The 20,780-nt window shown below is 38.7% G+C and overlaps 1 protein-coding gene across 1 annotated transcript; it reads left to right on the top strand.

The window, feature by feature from the left end:
• The first annotated feature begins 6,595 nt into the window (after nt 1–6,595).
• Nucleotides 6,596–7,563, top strand: LOC138768561 (transcription factor HES-5-like). The gene is made up of 2 exons (XM_069946469.1): nt 6,596–6,770; nt 7,128–7,563. The coding sequence occupies exons 1-2, from the start codon at nt 6,614–6,616 to the stop codon at nt 7,346–7,348; spliced, it is 378 nt and encodes a 125-aa protein (XP_069802570.1). The 5' UTR covers nt 6,596–6,613; the 3' UTR covers nt 7,349–7,563.
• Nucleotides 7,564–20,780: the final 13,217 nt, after the last annotated feature.

Here is a 20,780-nt window from a genome sequence, read left to right as displayed (position 1 = left end):
CTGTCTATAGTATATGTAGGCCTCCTGACTGTCTATAGTATATGTAGTCCTCCTGGCTGTCTATAGTATATGTAGTCCTCCTGACTGTCTATAGTATATGTAGTCCTCCTGACTGTCTATACTATATGTGGGCCTCCTGACTGTCTATAGTATATATAGGCCTCCTGACTGTCTATAGTATATGTAGTCCTCCTGACTGTCTATAGTATATGTAGTCCTCCTGGCTGTATATGGTATATGTAGGCCTTGTGACTGTCTATAGTGAATGTAGTCCTCCTGACTGTCTATAGTATATATAGTCCTCCTGACGGTCTATGGTATATGCAGGCCTCATGACTGTCTATAGTGTATGTAGTCCTCCTGACGCTCACATTACACCTATGGGAAGCTAACAATGCTCCATGTTATAGATCCTGATAGATTGTAGTGATGGATATGGGGGAGGATTCACACTTTTCTCCCAGACATGTGACACAGTTCACACCTGCTTGCCAGGCACACTTCCAGTCTCATGGACAAGTGCCTGCAGAGCTATTAGGGCTAATGTCCTGTGTAGTCAGAGCCAGGCTGGGATCAAAGGAGCCAAGGTGTGAAAGTGTGCTGCACCCATGGGGATCTGCACTTGTCTATAGTATATAGAGGCCTCTTGACTGTCTATAGTATATGTAGGCCTCCTGACTCTTTATAGTATATAGAGGCCTCCTGACTGTCTATAGTATATAGAGGCCTCCTCCTGACTGTCTATAGTATATAGAGGCCTCCTAACTGTCTATAGTATATATAAGCCTCCTGCCTGTCTATAGTATATATAGGCCTCCTGACTGTCTATAGTATATAGAGGCCTCCTAACTGTCTATAGTATATATAAGCCTCCTGCCTGTCTATAGTATATATAGGCCTCCTGACTGTCTATAGTATATAGAGGCCTCCTAACTGTCTATAGTATATATAAGCCTCCTGCCTGTCTATAGTATATATAGGCCTCCTGACTGTCTATAGTATATAGAGGCCTCCTGATGTGTATAGTATATAGAGGCCTCCTGACTGTCTATAGTATATAGAGGCCTCCTGATGTGTATAGTATATAGAGGCCTCCTGATGTGTATAGTATATAGAGGCCTCCTGACTGTCTATAGTATATAGAGGCCTCCTGATGTGTATAGTATATAGAGGCCTCCTGATGTGTATAGTATATGTAGGCCTCCTGACTCTTTATAGTATATGTAGGCCTCCTGACTCTTTATAGTATATGTAGGCTCCCTGACTGATGTATATGGACTTATATAACAACCAACGAGAAATCATTCATCATACATCTAGTGCTGACAATCATCGTTAATCGTTCGCTGTAATTCCACATGGTTCCCTCATTTGCTGGGATCAGACGGAGTAACCGATCATAGTAACGATTGAACGTGTGATATGGTAAACGGTTTCAGGTTAATGATAAACAATCTGGTTAAAAATCGTTAAGATTTTCAGACGATATTAGACAAATCGATTTTTAATGATGGCGAACTAGATTGTTTATAGTTAACCTGAAGTGTACACAAGAAAAACCAAGCAAACACACAAGGACGAACGATCAGACACATGATAAATCTATCGGGATGAGAAGCCCTAATGTGTAGGATACTGGTAACCTGACATTCCTGGCTCTGGGCCGCTGTGATCCCCCCTCCTCTGTACATTCCTGTGCACTTGTCCTTTCTATTTTAGGTGTCCCCCCCCCCCCCCCCCCCCCCTTGTCCTTTGATGAGCGGAGTGTGGAGACCCCCATGGGTGCAGCACACTTTCACACCTTGGCTCCTTTGATCCCAGCCTGGCTCTGACTACACAGGACATTAGCCCTAATAGCTCTGCTTGTCCATGAGATTGGAAGTGTGCCTGGCAGGCAGGTGTGAACTGTGTCACATCTCTGGGAGAAGAGGAAGTGCAAATCCTCCACCATATCCATCAGTACAATGTATGAGGATCCATAACATGGAGCATTGTCCCAGGCACAGGGATGGATAGCTTCCCATAGGTGTAATGTGAGAGTCAGCACAACTACAAGGGAGGCTTCCTCTTACCACAAGGAAGGCACTTTTCACACACTTGTGCCAGGCACACTTTCACACTAAGCCCCATAATGGTCTCTGAGCTGATGTCAGGCAGCTGGGCCAAAGCACCATATATATGTAGTGAACGCCGATGCCTGTGATTCCCACCCTCACACCATAGCAGGAGCCTTGGTTTGAGCCTTGATTTATCTCAGAGAAACTTTCTGTGGGGTCAGGGAAATTAATATATCACTATTGACATCATGTTACATGCTTTATCTAACCTTAAAGGGGTAGTTTAGCAAAAAAAAAAAAAATTCTTTCAAACCAACTGGTGCCAGAAAGTGCCAGAGATTTGTAATTTACTTTTATTTAAAAATCTCTAGTCTTCCAGCACTTATCAGCTGCTGTATGTCCTGCAGGAAGTGGTGTATTCTCTCCAGTCTGACACAGCGCTCTCTGCTGCCACCTCTGTCCATGTCAGGAACTGTCCAGAGCAGGAGAGGTTTTCTATGGGCAACTGTGGTGCATCAAATGCCATACTACAGGGGTGATCTCAATTAGAAGCCTTACGCTATCCCTTACATTGTTGATGTTTCATGTTTTTTTATATATTGTTGTATATTTAATGTATTTTATGTATAACATATAGATTATAATCAGGATATGGGGCATCACCTTGGGGAAGGGAGAAATCAATATGCAATGGTAAACTATAAAGAGTCTGCATTTCAGTAAGTTCATATACATATACCCTATGAGGAAGAATGGGAATATTCTTGAAACGCGTTTGATTGTTTCATCTGGGTAATGATTTTGTTGCATCAAGATTTTTATCTGCATTAAATAAAGATAGGACATTGAAATCCAACATACTTGACCCTTCTCTCCACCAAATCTGATGTCGGGGGGAGAGTTGGAGGTCTTAAGCGATCCAGACAAATGGGTAATGTGGTGAACAGCGTCCACTGCTGGTGAAATGTGGTATTACATGGCGCCTATTCAAACATACAACAGCCACATTTTAGGTCCCATATTGAGTCCCAAACCACCTTCGACAGTACTGAACCAAACTTAGATCATTCTGGTTAACCCGGCCTTACTTTACACAACAGCTTGGACATTATAACTTGGACATTATAACAGGTCACTAGCCTCCGTTTTATAGAAACTTGGTCTTTTTCCCACAGATCCATGTGCCCGGGTTCCCTGCGGTGTTTCTCATAACAATGAGTGGTCAACCTTCACAGTGCGCAGAACTTGGAAGTGAAGGAGGACACGGAGGTGTGAACAGGCACACTTCATTACATTCAAGGAGAATCCTGCCCCAGCTGTTTCACAGGGATGGCGTGTCCCCCAGTGCCCAGTGATTGTACGGACGGAGGCGTTAAGCCACCCAGACATGGGACTCTTCTGGGTATCGTTGTGTCTATGTAACACAATAAGTTTCCATCATCTATAATTCCATTGTTTGCAGTAGCCAGACTCCTTTCCTTTACAGATTCAAACACATAAGTTAACTGGTAAAGTTTTTGAAACTTTTTGAATATTACACAGTCTTTTGGCAATGACTTCAATATGCACAATGAAGACCTAGTCGATATAAAAACCCTTTAAAGTCATACCAGGGCACATAAATACTAGATATGCAATTCAACAGACTGTAACTTTATCAACATTCCCATAGTCAGGTAATAAGCTGGTAGTGAGGGGCCGTAGATTGAAAAGCATTAGTGACCCCTACTGGTGATGAGGTGGTATTACAATAGCAGAAAAGTTTTTTGACTAATGCAACTTTGCAAAAAATTTTGTCCCAACTTATGGTGTACTATTTATTATAGTGTAGGACCCCTTTAAAAATAAGAGACCAATGGCATTGCCAATGTCAGGACAGCGCAGGAATACGATGTCACGGCTTTATAGCCAATAGACAGGATGCATTTCTGCATTTGTTGGTTCAGTCCACAAATGTCCCTTCAGCTCTTGGTCTCTAATACAAAACCTTTCATCGGCCTCATGCTATGTCTAATACTACAAGGTTAGATGCCCCCCCCCCCCCCTGCACCTCTAAGAGCAGGAATGGGTTAACCCCCAGCACAGGTCACTCACTGATGTCATTCCAGCAATGACAAAGCTGCATTATTCTCTAGACACATATAGATGATACATATGCAGAAATCCCTCAATGCTGCATGATAAGTTGGCCAATAGGTGGCGATGTCAAAATGTTGCATCAAAAAGTTTAAAAAACTAAAATATTATTATAGAAAATGTGAAAAAAAGCTTAGTATATATATATATATATATTTCCTAAAAAATAAAAAAGTTGTATTTCAGCGTGTGTGTCTGGGAAAGTCCTGCCTACTAGTCAGTCCCATAGATAAGAGTGTGTTTTACAAAGGTTTGTGAGAAGTGACACCCGTGTGTCAAGGACAGATAGATGGGGGGATAGGGGTGGGGTAGGGGGGCGGAGGGGGGGTATTGGCCTCTTTCCCATCAAAGACCTGGAGAACTTCAAAGACTTTTGTGTAAGTTTACTGTGGGAAGCTCATTCTGTAAAACAAGACAAATTTAGGTATTGTGATGCTAAGGGAGGGCAATAGACCCAGAGGTAACCCCCTCCTGATCAGCAGAAGCTGTAAATGAATCTCTGCCGAAAAACTATATATATATATATATATATATATATATATATATATATATACACACAGAAGAGAATACACTACAACACAAACCTTTAGATAAGCCTGGGGTTCTATCTGCTGAGTTTTGGTCAGATCATCATTAGCGCCAAAAAGTATGCAAGAGGGAGTCCTGTGGATGGAGTTCCCCTTTAAAAAGATTTGTGTTTATTTGTGTCATGCAAATTTATTTTTTAATAAAATATCCAAAAACTGTATTGGAGAGAGATGTAGATGTGTAAATCTGGGGTGAATGTGGATCTTCTGTGTATGGGTAAATCGGGGAGATAGGTGGATCGTATGTGTACGGTTACTTATCATGTGTCATGTATAATACTGGTGTGTCATTATAGTCAACAGGGTTGGATTACTACCTTTATAGCACCTCTATAGCTGCAACCCGAAATATCTTACTACACAGGAAATAAAATAAATCTGTTAAGACCTGAAACGCGTCAGAATATTGTTATACACCCATATCAACCGGTGTGTGATTATAGTCAGCAGGGTGGGATTACTACCTCTGCACCCCTATAGTTACACTTCTAAACACCTTACTACACGGGGAATAAAAATCTATATAGACCTGAAACGCGTTGTCACCATATTGCTATACACGCCTATAATCCCAGCTAAACTAAATGCACTTAGGAAAAAAATGAGGAGCATGAGCCTAAAGCCCTGATCCAGTGATTGTCCCCCGGCCAGGAGAGACATGTGCCGTACTTAGCGTCTGGCTACATGAATTGTGCCGTATCTTTATGACCCGTCATGTGCCAGGAGGATAATATGAACTTTTAATGAGCTCAGAAAAAACCCTCTCTGTTTTGATAACAACAGCTGCCAGAGGAAGAAGCAAGGAGATCAATTGCAGCCAGTCCTAGTGTTACAAGACTCTCCCACACTTCTCTTCCTCTAATTTTATGGCCTGCTCCAGATGCTGGGCCTCCTCACACACTTCTATTGTCCCCGGCTCCTCGCCCATTGGCCGCTGACTGTGGGAACCTCTACATGGGAAAACTTCACACTCTGTTATGCAAATGAGAGGGTATAAAGGCCGCAGCCAGCCCTTCCCTGCAGACATTCACCGCCTGAGCGACCGGAGCAAGGAGCTTACCTGGGATCTTACTGCCACAGCCATGGCTCCGAACCACAAGCTGGACGACAGCCACCTGGGCAAAGACATGCGCAAAGTAAGAGACACCACTTGCTGCCTATTGCACATACTACTTTTTTTTTATTCTTTTGGGAATTTGTCATTTTACTTTTTTTCTACATTTGTGGATTTTAAATTAGTCTTGGGACATAAATATATATATATATATTGTTTTGGGGGTTTAGGATTTTTTAAAGTTCCAACTTGGGATTTGGCTTTTTTTTTGGAGATTTGTCTTAGTTTTTTGTAGGTTTTTTTTCCCCCCACTTTTTGGCACTTGTATTTTTTATTAGTTTCAAGTCGGTATATTTGGGATTTGTCATTTTTTTTAACTTGTTTTTATATGGTTTTTAAAGATTTGTCATTTTTTAGTTCTTATGGGTATTTTTTTTTTAATATTAAGCATTTGCCTTTTTTTTTTTTTTTTTTACCAATTTTTGGGATGTGAAATATTAGAATTATTTTGTAATTTGTTAGATATTAGATATTTGTTAAGTAGTGATAGGTGGGGAGACCCCCTATCCAGACCCCCCCCCCTTTAGGTATAACTAGGGTCCAGTTCTCCATTACTCAGTGGTTCCAGCTCAGTTCCCAGGTAAATACTTGGAGTCCCATAGTCTGAAGATGGATATTGATAAATCCAGGATGTTTTTGAGGGGGCCACTTTAATAATGAGCAGTATAATAATCCTATATTTTGCTTTTCCGTAGCTGAGAAAACCAGTGATCGAGAAGATGCGGAGAGATCGCATCAACAGCAGCATCGAGCAGCTGCGCCTCCTGCTGGAGAAGGAGTTTCAGCGCCATCAGCTCCCCTCCAAACCTGAGAAAGCCGATATCCTGGAGATGACGGTCAACTTGTTGAGACAACAGCTTCACCGTGCAACCAAAGGTGAGTTATCCTATCCTCGGCTCTCTAGTTATATAATACCCCCCGTCACCTGATATACACACACCAGGGCCCGGCCTGGTCATCAGGTCACCAGACGGATTCTACCTGATCCGTGGGAGAATTCACAGCAAAAAAAAAAAAAAGTTCTAAAAGATACATTGTTTCAAAAAGTTTTGACCCTATAAACTTGATTGTAACTACAGAAGGCACCCAGTGTCCTCTATAGCACCTATTTAGGGGAATCCTGTATAGATTACACTGTATATATATATATATATATATATATATATACGCTATATACCAGCATACAATGTCATTATTGGATTGCTAATATTTTACCTTTTTGTTCTATTTTAGCGGTGGCCCCATACAAACAAGCCTTCCCTCAGTCTATGAAGGATACAGGATTGGAGACCCACGGCAAACGCCAGTTCACCCAGATGGACCTGTGGTCGGACCCTCCGAAATGCCGATCGGTGAATGAAAACATCTGCCACCCCCTGAGGTCGTTCAACCAAGTGATTGTCAAGCAAGGAGGCGAAGGCTACAGCCAGGCTGACCTATGGCGGCCATGGTGATGACCTATGACGGCTTCTATATATGGACTCTAATATGAGAATCAAGCAAGACCGGAAGACTCCGAACCTGAAAGATAGAGAATTTAATATATTTAATACTTAAGACTTTATTTTTGATACATTCCTATGAGAGAGTTCTTGTTATCCGTAGAGATATATACAGAGGCGCACACTTAATATGCCTCGATGGACAAGGTATACTATTCCTTGTAACGGTTGCTACTGCAACCCCCAATATGGTAAAGCCACCGGGTGCAGACCATAGGGCACATAAGGGCCTATATATATAATGTGCTGTATCCTATAATACACATACAAGTTTATATAACATATAAGTCTATGGCTATATAACATGGGGTGAAAGTATAGACATCCACCCATGTGACCTTAGAGAATTTAGATCACTTGTACAATATTAGGATGTTCCCAGTATCTGGCTACTTGGCCTCCATATGTTCCCGTTGCTCCTTTCATGTGTGTTTGGTAAAGTGAGGAAGCTATTCATATGCCGATGGCAGATTTCCCTTCCGTGAAGGGCACAATCTCCGACGTGTCACCTCCATTGTGTCATCTATGTTGTGTTCACCGACATAAACAAATCTCGGCCACGTTGCTGAGATGATGAAAAGTTCTTTTCTGTGAAAAGTGAAAATGATGTTTGTAGAATTTGCTTATTTTGCACCAATCTGATGATAATATATGCAGTGGAAATGTTTAAATAAATAACTTTTATAAAACTGATCTCTATGGGCTCTTTATGGTTATTTTATATTCTGGTTGCAGCATCAGTGTCTATAGGTGACCAAAGGGGTTTTACAGTATAAGTGAAATCATGGCTAACAGCGCCACCCCTGGCTGTGCCTGGTATTACAATTTAGCTCCATTCACTTGGTATTAAGCTGCAGAACCACACACTGAGGGGAAGAGGGGCGCTGTTCCTTCTATATCTATCTATCTCCTATCTATCTATATATCTATCTTCTATCTATCAATTAATCAATCAATCAATCTCCTATCTATCTATCATCTATCTATCTATTTATTTATCTTCTATCTATCTATCTATCTATCTCCTATCTATCTATCTATCTATCTATCTATCTATCTCCTATCTAACTCCTATCTATCTATCTCCTATCTATCTATCTATCTATCTATCTATCTATCTATCTATCTATCTATCTCCTATCTAACTCCTATCTATCTATCTATCTCCTATCTATCTATCTATCTATCTATCTATCTATCTATCTATCTATCTATCTATCTCCTGTCTATCTCCTATCTATCTATCTCCTATCTATCTATCTATCTATCTATCTATCTATCTCCTATCTATCTATCTATTTATCTCCTATCTATCTATCTATCTATCTATCTATCTATCTATCTATCTCCTATCTATCTATCTATCTATCTATCTATCTCCTATCTATCTATCTATCTATCTATCTATCTATCTATCTATCTCCTATCTATCTATCTATCTATCTATCTATCTATCTATCTCCTATCTATCTATCTATCTATCTATCTATCAATCTTCTATCTATCTATCTATCTATCTATCTATCTTTCTATCTATCTATCTCCTATCTATCTATCTATCTATCTATCTATCTTTTTATTATCTATCAATCAAATCAAATAAGCTTTATTGGCAGGACCAAGTAACACATTAGCAATGGCAAAGCATGTGGAAGATAGGGGGTTGAGGAAATGGGATTCACCTGGGGTCAGTGTACAGGGGTTCATGATGTATCACGCTCCTCTCAGTCTATGGCAGGCGCTGATATCTATCTATCTATCTATCTCCTATCTATCTATCTATCTCCTATCTATCTATATCTATCTATCTATCTATCTATCTATCTATCTATCTATCTCCTATCTATCTATCTATCTATCTCCTATCTATCTATCTATCTATCTCCTATCTATCTATCTATCTATCTATCTCCTATCTATCTATCTATCTATCTATCTATCTATCTATCTCCTATCTATCTATCTCCTATCTATCTCCTATCTATCTATCTATCTATCTATCTCCTATCCATTTCCTATCTATCTATCTATCTATCTATCTATCTATCTATCTATCTATCTATCTCCTATCTATCTATCTCCTATCTCCTATCTATCTATCTCCTATCTATCTATCTATCTATCTCCTATCTATCTATCTATCTATCTATCTCCTATCTATCTATCTATCTCCTATCTATCTATCTATCTATCTATCTATCTATCTATCTCCTATCTATCTATCTATCTATCTCCTATCTATCTATCTATCTATCTCCTATCTATCTATCTATCTATCTATCTATCTATCTATCTATCTATCTATCTCCTATCTATCTATCTATCTATCTATCTATCTATCTCCTATCTATCTATCTCCTATCTATCTCCTATCTATCTATCTATCTATCTATCTATCTCCTATCCATTTCCTATCTATCTATCTATCTATCTATCTATCTATCTATCTATCTATCTCCTATCTATCTATCTCCTATCTCCTATCTATCTATCTCCTATCTATCTATCTATCTATCTATCTCCTATCTATCTATCTATCTATCTATCTATCTATCTATCTATCTATCTATCTATCTATCTCCTATCTATCTATCTATCTATCTATCTATCTATCTATCTATCTATCAAGGAATTCCCCACAGTACAGCTTAGAACTCAAACGTTGTGATTTATTTCATATCCAAAGGAGCAATAAACAGTGCAACACAGCAAGGTGAGTCTGATGCGACGTTTCTGCGACCTCCGCCGCCTTTCTCAAGGCGGCGGAGGCCGCAGAAACGTCGCAACAGACCCACCTTGCTGTGTTGCACTGTTTATTGCTCCTTTGGATATGAAATAAATCACAACGTTTGAATTCTAAGCTGTACTGTGGGGAATTCCTTGCTATATTTAACGGGCTCCTGGTCAAAGCCGTCCCTGCTGGCACCCGGATCCACTACTGGTATAGTGCTACCTATATACTGGGATATCTATCTATCTCCTATCTATCTATCTATCTCCTATCTATCTATCTATCTATCTATCTATCTATCTATCTATCTATCTATCTTCTATCTATCTATCTATCTATCTATCTATCTCCTATCTATCTATCTATCTATCTATCTCCTATCTATCTATTTATCTATCTATCTATCTATCTATCTCCTATCTATCTATCTATCTATCTATCTATCTATCTATTTCCTATCTATCATCTATCTATCTCCTATCTATCTATCTATCTATCTATCTATCTATCTATCTATCTATCTAGATAAACGATAAACGACTGCAGCACTCAGAGGTGTAAATCAAACTGTGAACAGTGTGTTTATTCCAAAAAGCATCTGTGGTTACAAGCGCTTGTAACCACAGATGCTTTTTGGAATAAACACACTGTTCACAGTTTGATTTACACCTCTGAGTGCTGCAGTCGTTTATCGTTTATCTGGATGTACACCCGAGGATCAGGGTGAGACAGCTGGCACCAATCTTATTCATTTTTTTCAGGAGTGCCGCGGTTTTTTGCTTTTTCTATCTATCTATCTATCTATCTATCTATCTATCTCCTATCTATCTATCTATCTATCTATCTCCTATCTATCTATCTATCTATCTATCTCCTATCTATCTATCTCCTATCTATCTCCTATCTATCTATTATCTATCTCCTATCTATCTATCTATCTATCTATCTATCTATCTATCTATCTATCTATCTCATATCTATCTATCTATCTATCTATCTATCTATCTATCTATCTATCTCCTATCTATCTATTTATTTATCTATCTATCTATCTATCTATCTCCTATCTATCTATCTCCTATCTATCTCCTATCTATCTCCTATCTATCTATCTATCTATCTATCTATCTATCTATCTATCTATCTATCTCCTATCTATCTATCTCCTATCTATCTATTTATTTATTTATCTATCTATCTATCTATCTATCTCCTATCTATCTATCTATCTATCTATCTATCTATCTATCTTCCTCCTGTATAGATGATATTATGAATATATATAAATCCTCCTCAGATAGTTACAGACATGTTTATCTTTATATCTATAGATAATAATGGAGACTTTCTGGATGGCTGAGATGAAAGTTCGTCCTCTGTTTCCTATAAACCGTCTTCTTTCTCCTCCATATAACAATTTGGCCTCTGTAATACCCCCGGCCCTTCATGTGCTAAGTGTCCGGCATCAGATGTGCGCAGCGGAGATGTATCCATATAGACATCCCCAGCAATATCCACACATATATACATACACAATACACACATAGCATCTCTATACAGTGTATACAGCCTAACAATACAACACACAGCGATTCATAGAGGTAATACACAGCGGAGCCTTCCCACACAGACACCAGTCATATGAATAGAGGCTGCAGAGCTGCAATCCTCCCAGACAGCAATATACACTGAGAGATGTGCACATATACATACACAATACACACACTGTATACAGCCTCACTACAGAACACACAGATACACAATACACAGATCAATACAACACACTGTATACAGCATCACGAAACAATGTAGGCAGCCTGACAATACAACACACACAGATACAATCTCCTCGCACCATAGGACGTGTTTATAGTAAATATGACAATTCTCACCCCCACAGCTTACAGAGACCTACTCATTTTCTATACACAAAATCCTATCTATCTATCTATCTATCTATCTATCTATCTATATATCTATCTATCTATTCATCTATCTTTTTATCTATCCTCTATCCTTTATCTATCTTATACTTCTGCATAGTAAGTGAATGGCTAGAATATACTTACACTATAGAGTCTAGTGGATAATAGTGGACAGTAGGGGGCGCTATGAGGAAATCCTAAATGTCTATTTGCATTCTGTGGCTTCTCCTGGTTACAGGTAACTCTTCTGTATTTCTTCATCTGCATCCAAACACAGAGAGATAGTCAGCAGAGCGGAGGAAGACCCCCTGCCCCTCACTGCCCCCTCTCTGCATTGTCTGCCTGTGGATTCTAGGTTGCTATGTCTACTACATGTTATTTGGATGTGGAGTCTCTCTGCTTTGCTCCCTTTATACATTATGTACAATCTGTGTATTATGCCGCTTCATGCTAAATCTTCAAAGAGAAAGAAAAGATCCTGAAATCTACAATAGAAATTCTGGGGGACGGATAATTGTGTTTTATCCCTGTTCTATTAGCATCAGAGAGAGGAAGAAGCTTCTGCAGCTGCATAACACATGTCCTTACACAATATCTATCTGTCTGTATATCTTATATCTGTATATTATCTATCTATCTATCTATTATCTATCTCCTATCTATCTATCTATCTCCTATCTATTATCTATCTATCTATCTATTATCTATCTATTATTTATCTATCTATCTATTATCTATCTATCTATCTCCTATCTATCTATCTATCTATCTATCTATCTATCTATCTATCTATCTCCTATCTATCTATCTATCTATCTATCTCCTATCTATCTATCTATCTATCTCCTATCTATCTATCTATCTATCTATCTATCTATCTCCTATCTATCTCCTATCTATCTATCTATCTATCTCCTATCTATCTCCTATCTATCTATCTATCTATCTATCTCCTATCTATCTATCTATCTATCTCCTATCTATCTCCTATCTATCTATCTATCTATCTATCTCCTATCTATCTATCTATCTCCTATCTATCTATCTCCTATCTATCTATCTTCTATCTATCTATCTATCTATCTATCTATCTATCTATCTATCTATCTATCTATCTCCTATCTATCTATCTATTATCTATCTATCTATCTATCTATCTATCTATCTAAATATCCAGAAAGTAACTGCAGCACACAGGACTTTTAGTGAAAAAAATCAATCTGTATTGGTGATTATTCCATACAAAACACACGGAGTATAAAAAGCGACGTTTCGACGTCTCAATGACGTCTTTCTCAAGCCAGTGAATACATTTCAAGAAAAACATGTGATTTATATATCCTGTGCAAAGCAATTAGTGACGTGTTCATTCCACACCTGGTATCCGAATCAGCTAACGTGAATATATATATATAAAAATAATAAGGGAGCTTCAAGTTCCAAAGTGACAATGTGAGTCTATCTTATATCATAATTCATAATAGTCAACAAAAATATATACAAATATACAAAGTGAAAACATATCGGAGCAGTTGTGATTCACTCATACGCCGTGATCAGCAGCATCAACCAGGAAGTAGAGTCTTGAACCGCACGCCGTAGGTGGAACGCACGGCCATCATTAGTTGCACCACCGGAGATGTAGCGTCCTGTTGCTAGAGTAACCCATGACGTCAGAGGTAAACATAAATGAATTATTGTACAGCTTGTTTCGCACCGTGAGACCAACCTATTAACACAGTTATCCGTCCTCCCGTATTATACGGTGGACAGAGCCCACCTGGACAGAATCCTCCGTCCTCGATGACCCATTTGTGGGATGTCCGCGGAAGTCTGTGGGGGCTCAACGGTATAGGTAACAATTCAGATTGTAGCAATCTCGTGAATACTAGCCAGGGTCCATAACATCCTGGGGTGTTAATAGATGTTGATGCTGCCCTTTCACTGCCCGTGAGTTGTCACTAGTTTTGCTCCGAGTGATAGGCTTTTCAATAATTTTATCTGAAATATAAAATATATATAAGTATCATTGTGAATAATAACAAATGACAATTGTATCAAAATTAATGTTATCATTTTGTATCAAAATTAATATTATCGAGAATAATGTATTCATCATACTTAGATGTGTCGGTAACATCGCTATTGGACAGAATCACATAGTTCAAATAGCAATTAGGCATAATCACATAGATCATGTAACATAGTTTACTTAATGTAGCAGTATTTAGGTAGGATTTTGAACTCCACATTCAATCCATGGGGTTTTAAAGAATTGAGCCGGAAAATCCATTCTAATTCTCTACGTTTTAACATAGATATACGATCACCCCCTCTTGATAATTGGGGGATGTGATCGATATACATCAATTTCAAGTCGCTCTCTCTATGTTGTGCCTCTACAAAATGTTTAGAGACTGGGAGATCATGTTTTCCTTTGCGTATGGTATATCTGTGTTGTGTTATTCTAGTTTTGGCATCATAGGTGGTTTCACCCACATATATCAGATTACAAGGGCACCATAGGACATAAATAATGTATTCAGTATTGCAATTAATGAACTCATTGATTCTGTATGTCTTTCCAGTACCCGGATGTACAAACACTTGTCCCCTCTGAACATATCTGCAATTGACGCAACTACCACACGGAAAACTGCCCACGGTACGAGGACCTAAAAAGGTAAGTACAGAGCTGTTTATCATAACATCAGTTTTAACCACTGTGTCTCTAATGTTCCTGGCTCTCTTGTATGACATCAATGGTTTGTTTCTCAGAGTGGAAATGTGGGGATAGCTCTGTTCCATGATGTGCCAATGTCTATTTATGATTTGAGAAATCTGTGGACTAAGTGAATTGTAAGTAGATACATAAGGAATACGTTGGTCATCATGTCTCTGTCTTTGTGTGGTCAATAATGTGGTTCTATCAATGGGTTTAACTGCCTCAATGTGTTGCTGTATCAGGTTTCTTGGGTATCCCCTTGTCTGAAAGTTCCGAGCCAGCATCTCTACTGCTTGGTCCAATTTATTATTATCTGATACTATGCGCTTTGCTCTTAAAAATTGACTTTTAGGTAAACCACGAATCATCCTAGGGGGATGATTCGATTCATATCTCAACAGTGTATTTTTGTCTGTACTCTTTACAAATAGATCAGTTCCCAGTCTATTCCCTGTTTTGTACACTCGTGTGTCCAAAAAGGAGACTTCTGATGATGAATGTGACATGGTGAATTGTATGTCCCTGTCAATGGTATTAAGATATTTCCAAAAATCCATCAGTTGTGATTCAGTGCCATTCCAAATAATGAAGACGTCATCTATGAATCTGAACCATCCCAGCAAATACTGGGCATGGTCAGACTCATAGATGTACGTCTCCTCTAGCTGAGCTACAAACAAATTAGCGTAGGTTGGTGCTACTGGGCTACCCATCGCGGTACCTCTTTGTTGTAAATAATATTGTTTGTTAAAAAGGAAAAAATTATTAGTCAAAATCATGCGTCAATTGCAGATATGTTCAGAGGGGACAAGTGTTTGTACATCCGGGTACTGGAAAGACATACAGAATCAATAAGTTCATTAATTGCAATACTGAATACATTATTTATGTCCTATGGTGCCCTTGTAATCTGATATATGTGGGTGAAACCACCTATGATGCCAAAACTAGAATAACACAACACAGATATACCATACGCAAAGGAAAACATGATCTCCCAGTCTCTAAACATTTTGTAGAGGCACAACATAGAGAGAGCGACTTGAAATTGATGTATATCGATCACATCCCCCAATTATCAAGAGGGGGTGATCGTATATCTATGTTAAAACGTAGAGAATTAGAATGGATTTTCCGGCTCAATTCTTTAAAACCCCATGGATTGAATGTGGAGTTCAAAATCCTACCTAAATACTGCTACATTAAATAAACTATGTTACATGATCTATGTGATTATGCCTAATTGCTATTTGAACTATGTGATTCTGTCCAATAGCGATGTTACCGACACATCTAAGTATGATGAATACATTATTCTCGATAATATTAATTTTGATACAAAATGATAACATTAATTTTGATACAATTGTCATTTGTTATTATTCACAATGATACTTATATATATTTTATATTTCAGATAAAATTATTGAAAAGCCTATCACTCGGAGCAAAACTAGTGACAACTCACGGGCAGTGAAAGGGCAGCATCAACATCTATTAACACCCCGGGATGTTATGGACCCTGGCTAGTATTCACGAGATTGCTACAATCTGAATTGTTACCTATACCGTTGAGCCCCCACAGACTTCCGCGGACATCCCACAAATGGGTCATCGAGGACGGAGGATTCTGTCCAGGTGGGCTCTGTCCACCGTATAATACGGGAGGACGGATAACTGTGTTAATAGGTTGGTCTCACGGTGCGAAACAAGCTGTACAATAATTCATTTATGTTTACCTCTGACGTCATGGGTCACTCTAGCAACAGGACGCTACATCTCCGGTGGTGCAACTAATGATGGCCGTGCGTTCCATCTACGGCGTGCGGTTCAAGACTCTACTTCCTGGTTGATGCTGCTGATCACGGCGTATGAGTGAATCACAACTGCTCCGATATGTTTTCACTTTGTATATTTGTATATATTTTTGTTGACTATTATGAATTATGATATAAGATAGACTCACATTGTCACTTTGGAACTTGAAGCTCCCTTATTATTTTTATATATATATATTCACGTTAGCTGATTCGGATACCAGGTGTGGAATGAACACGTCACTAATTGCTTTGCACAGGATATATAAATCACATGTTTTTCTTGAAATGTATTCACTGGCTTGAGAAAGACGTCATTGAGACGTCGAAACGTCGCTTTTTATACTCCGTGTGTTTTGTATGGAATAATCACAAATACAGATTGATTTTTTTCACTAAAAGTCCTGTGTGCTGCAGTTACTTTCTGGATATTTAGATAGACACCTGTGGATCAGGGTGTGAGCTACGGCACCGGGCCATATTTTTCACTGAGTGCTGCGGAACTTGTGTTTGATATCTATCTATCTATCTATCTATTATTTATCTATCTATCTATTATCTATCTATCTATCTATCTATCTATCTCCTATCTATCTATCTATCTATCTATCTATCTATCTCCTATCTATCTATCTATCTATCTATCTTATCTGCTATCTATCTATCTATCTATCTATCTATCTATCTATCTATCTCCTATCTATCTATCTATCTGCTATCTATCTATTATCTATCTATCTATCTATCTCCTATCTATCTATCTCCTATCTTCAATCTATCTATCTATCTATCTATCTCCTATCTATCTATCTATCTATCTTTCTATCTCCTATCTATCTCCTATCTATCTATCTATCTATCTATCTATCTATCTATCTATCTCCTATCTATCTTCTATCTATCTATCTATCTCCTATCTATCTATCTATCTATCTATCTATCTATCTATCTATCTATCTATCTATCTATCTATCTCCTATCTATCTATCTCCTATCTATCTATCTCCTATCTATCTATCTATCTATCTATCTATCTATCTATCTACAAAAAGGATCGCCCACAGCACTCCAGATAAGTTGAAAATTCAAAAAAGTGTTTTATTCCATGATGGTGCAGCACAGCAAACAAGTCAAAAGTGCGACGTTTCGACGACCTACCGTCGTCTTTTTCAAGCATGCTTGAAAAAGACGACGGTAGGTCGTCGAAACGTCGCACTTTTGACTTGTTTGCTGTGCTGCACCATCATGGAATAAAACACTTTTTTGAATTTTCAACTTATCTGGAGTGCTGTGGGCGATCCTTTTTGTATATATTTGGAAGTCTTGGTCAAGACCACCTGCTGGCACCCTTCTACAACAAGTTGTGCTGCTCTAGCTATACCTATACTATCTATCTATCTATCTATCTATCTATCTATCTATCTATCTATCTATCTCCTATCTATCTATCTATCTATCTATCTATCTATCTATCTATCTCCTATCTATCTATCTATCTATCTATCTCCTATCTATCTATCTATCTATCTATCTCCTATCTATCTATCTATCTATCTATCTATCTATCTATCTCCTATCTATCTATCTATCTATCTATCTCCTATCTATCTATCTATCTATTATCTATCTTCCTCCTGTATAGATGATATTATGAATATATATAAATCCTTCTCAGATAGTTAGGGCCCTATTACATGGGACAATTATCGCGTGAAAAATCGTCATATTGTTCGAATTTAAACGATAATCATTCTGTGTAATTGCAGGCAACGTTCGTTCGCTCAAGTTCCGCATTTAAATAATCGTTTAGTGTAATTGCACATTGTTCATTGTTTTCCTGAGATTAGAAGGAATAAACGATCGTATCTAACTATTATCGTTCTGTGCAATATGGTGAACCATTTCAGGTTAACGATAAACAATCTCGTTTGCGATCGTTTATCGTTAGTCGTTAATTGTTAAAAATCACTCCGTGTAATAGGACCCTTAGGGCCCTATTCCACCGGACGATTATCGTTCGTCATAATCGTTAACGATTAACAATCTCAAACGACCGCTATTGCGAAAGACCTAAAAACGTTCACTCATTTCCATAGAACGATAATCGTTACTTATGATCGTATTTGCGATCGTTTTTTCTTTGCTATTTCTTTGCTATTGCATTCGTATCTACTGCGGATGACCGAACGACGTCTTATTCAAGGCAAACGATTTGCGAACGTTTTGTGAACGAGCAACGATAAAAATAGGTCCAGGTCTTATAAAGCGATCAACGATTTCTCGTTCGGTTGGTAATCGGTAACTGCATTTCAACCGAACGATTATCATTTAGATTCGAACGATTTAACGATAATCTGAACGATAATCGTCCGGTGGAATAGGGCCCTTAGGGTTGTTTATCTTTATATCTATAGATAATAATGGAGACTTTCTGGATGGCTGAGATGAAAGTTCGTCCTCTGTTTCCTATAAACCGTCTTCTTTCTCCTCCATATAACAATTTGGCCTCTGTAATACCCCCGGCCCTTCATGTGCTAAGTGTCCGGCATCAGATGTGCGCAGCGGAGATGTATCCATATAGACATCCCCAGCAATATCCACACATATATACATAGACAATACACACATAGCATCTCTATACAGTGTATACAGCCTAACAATACAACACACAGCGATTCATAGAGGTAATACACAGCGGAGCCTTCCCACACAGACATCAGTCATATGAATAGAGGCTGCAGAGCTGCAATCCTCCCAGACAGCAATATACACTGAGAGATGTGCACATATACATACACAATACACACACCGTATACAGCCTCACTACAGAACACACAGATACACAATACAACACATAGCATCTCTATACAGTATATACAGCCTAACAATACAACACAATACAATACAACACACACATACAACATACATAGATACACAATACAGAGGAGAATACAAGGTATACAGCGTCAAAATGCAGGGGACAATACCACACATAGATACAGAGAACAATCCCACACTCCCAGTAGGGGGCAGGTGTGACTATTACAATCTCCTCGCACCATAGGACGTGTTTATAGTAAATATGAGATCTGTGATCTGGTCGGATTAGTAGAGGCAAGTAGATCCCCCCATATAATAACCAGACCCATAATGGAGTCCCCCTTCTTGGTTAGGAATTATATTGAGCGCTTGCAATGATCACTATCACATATGTATCAGTGATTGCAGATTTGCAACATTGTAAATATCTACAGGCAATTGAATGGGCATCAAGTGGCAGAGTGGGGGTCCTGGGACCCAATACAAAGGACCCCCACCTGCCCTGTGCCATCTATAATCCTGGTGTGACTGCCACCCCGGAGCCACATACACCAGCTCTTGTAAAACTACAATTCCCATCATGATGTCCCCATCTGTGCATTATATCTATGTCCCTGCGGTCATACTGATAGCTGGACCAATGTGTGGCCCCAACTTCATATATCACATAGTGTAACGCTCTCATATTTACTATACACACGTCCCATGGTGATTCTGCAATATTCACAATCCCTCCTGTATTGTGTATTGTGTATGTGTTGCATTGTCCCCTGCATTTTGACGCTGTATACATTGTATTGTTCTCTGTATAGTATATATGTGTGTGTCAGGCTGCCAACATTGTTTCGTGATGCTGTATACAGTGTGTTGTATTGTTCTGTGTATTATGTATCTGTGTGTTCTGTAGTGAGGTTGTATACAGTGTGTGTATTGTGTATGTATATGTGCACATCTCTCAGTGTATATTGCTGTCTGGGAGGATTGCAGCTCTGCAGCCTCTATTCATATGACTGGTGTCTGTGTGGGAAGGCTCCGCTGTGTATTACCTCTATGAATCGCTGTGTGTTGTATTGTTAGGCTGTATACACTGTATAGAGATGCTATGTGTGTATTGTGTATGTATATATGTGTGGATATTGCTGGGGATGTCTATATGGATACATCTCCGCTGCGCACATCTGATGCCGGACACTTAGCACATGAAGGGCCGGGGGTATTACAGAGGCCAAATTGTTATATGGAGGAGAAAGAAGACGGTTTATAGGAAACAGAGGACGAACTTTCATCTCAGCCATCCAGAAAGTCTCCATTATTATCTATAGATATAAAGATAAACATGTCTGTAACTATCTGAGGAGGATTTATA

This window comes from Dendropsophus ebraccatus, chromosome 12 (genome assembly GCF_027789765.1).
Source record: "Dendropsophus ebraccatus isolate aDenEbr1 chromosome 12, aDenEbr1.pat, whole genome shotgun sequence".
NCBI classification, from domain to species: Eukaryota; Metazoa; Chordata; class Amphibia; order Anura; family Hylidae; genus Dendropsophus; species Dendropsophus ebraccatus.
The sequence above is the reverse complement of the archived record's forward strand: the minus strand, read 5'-3'. Positions and strand labels throughout refer to the sequence as shown.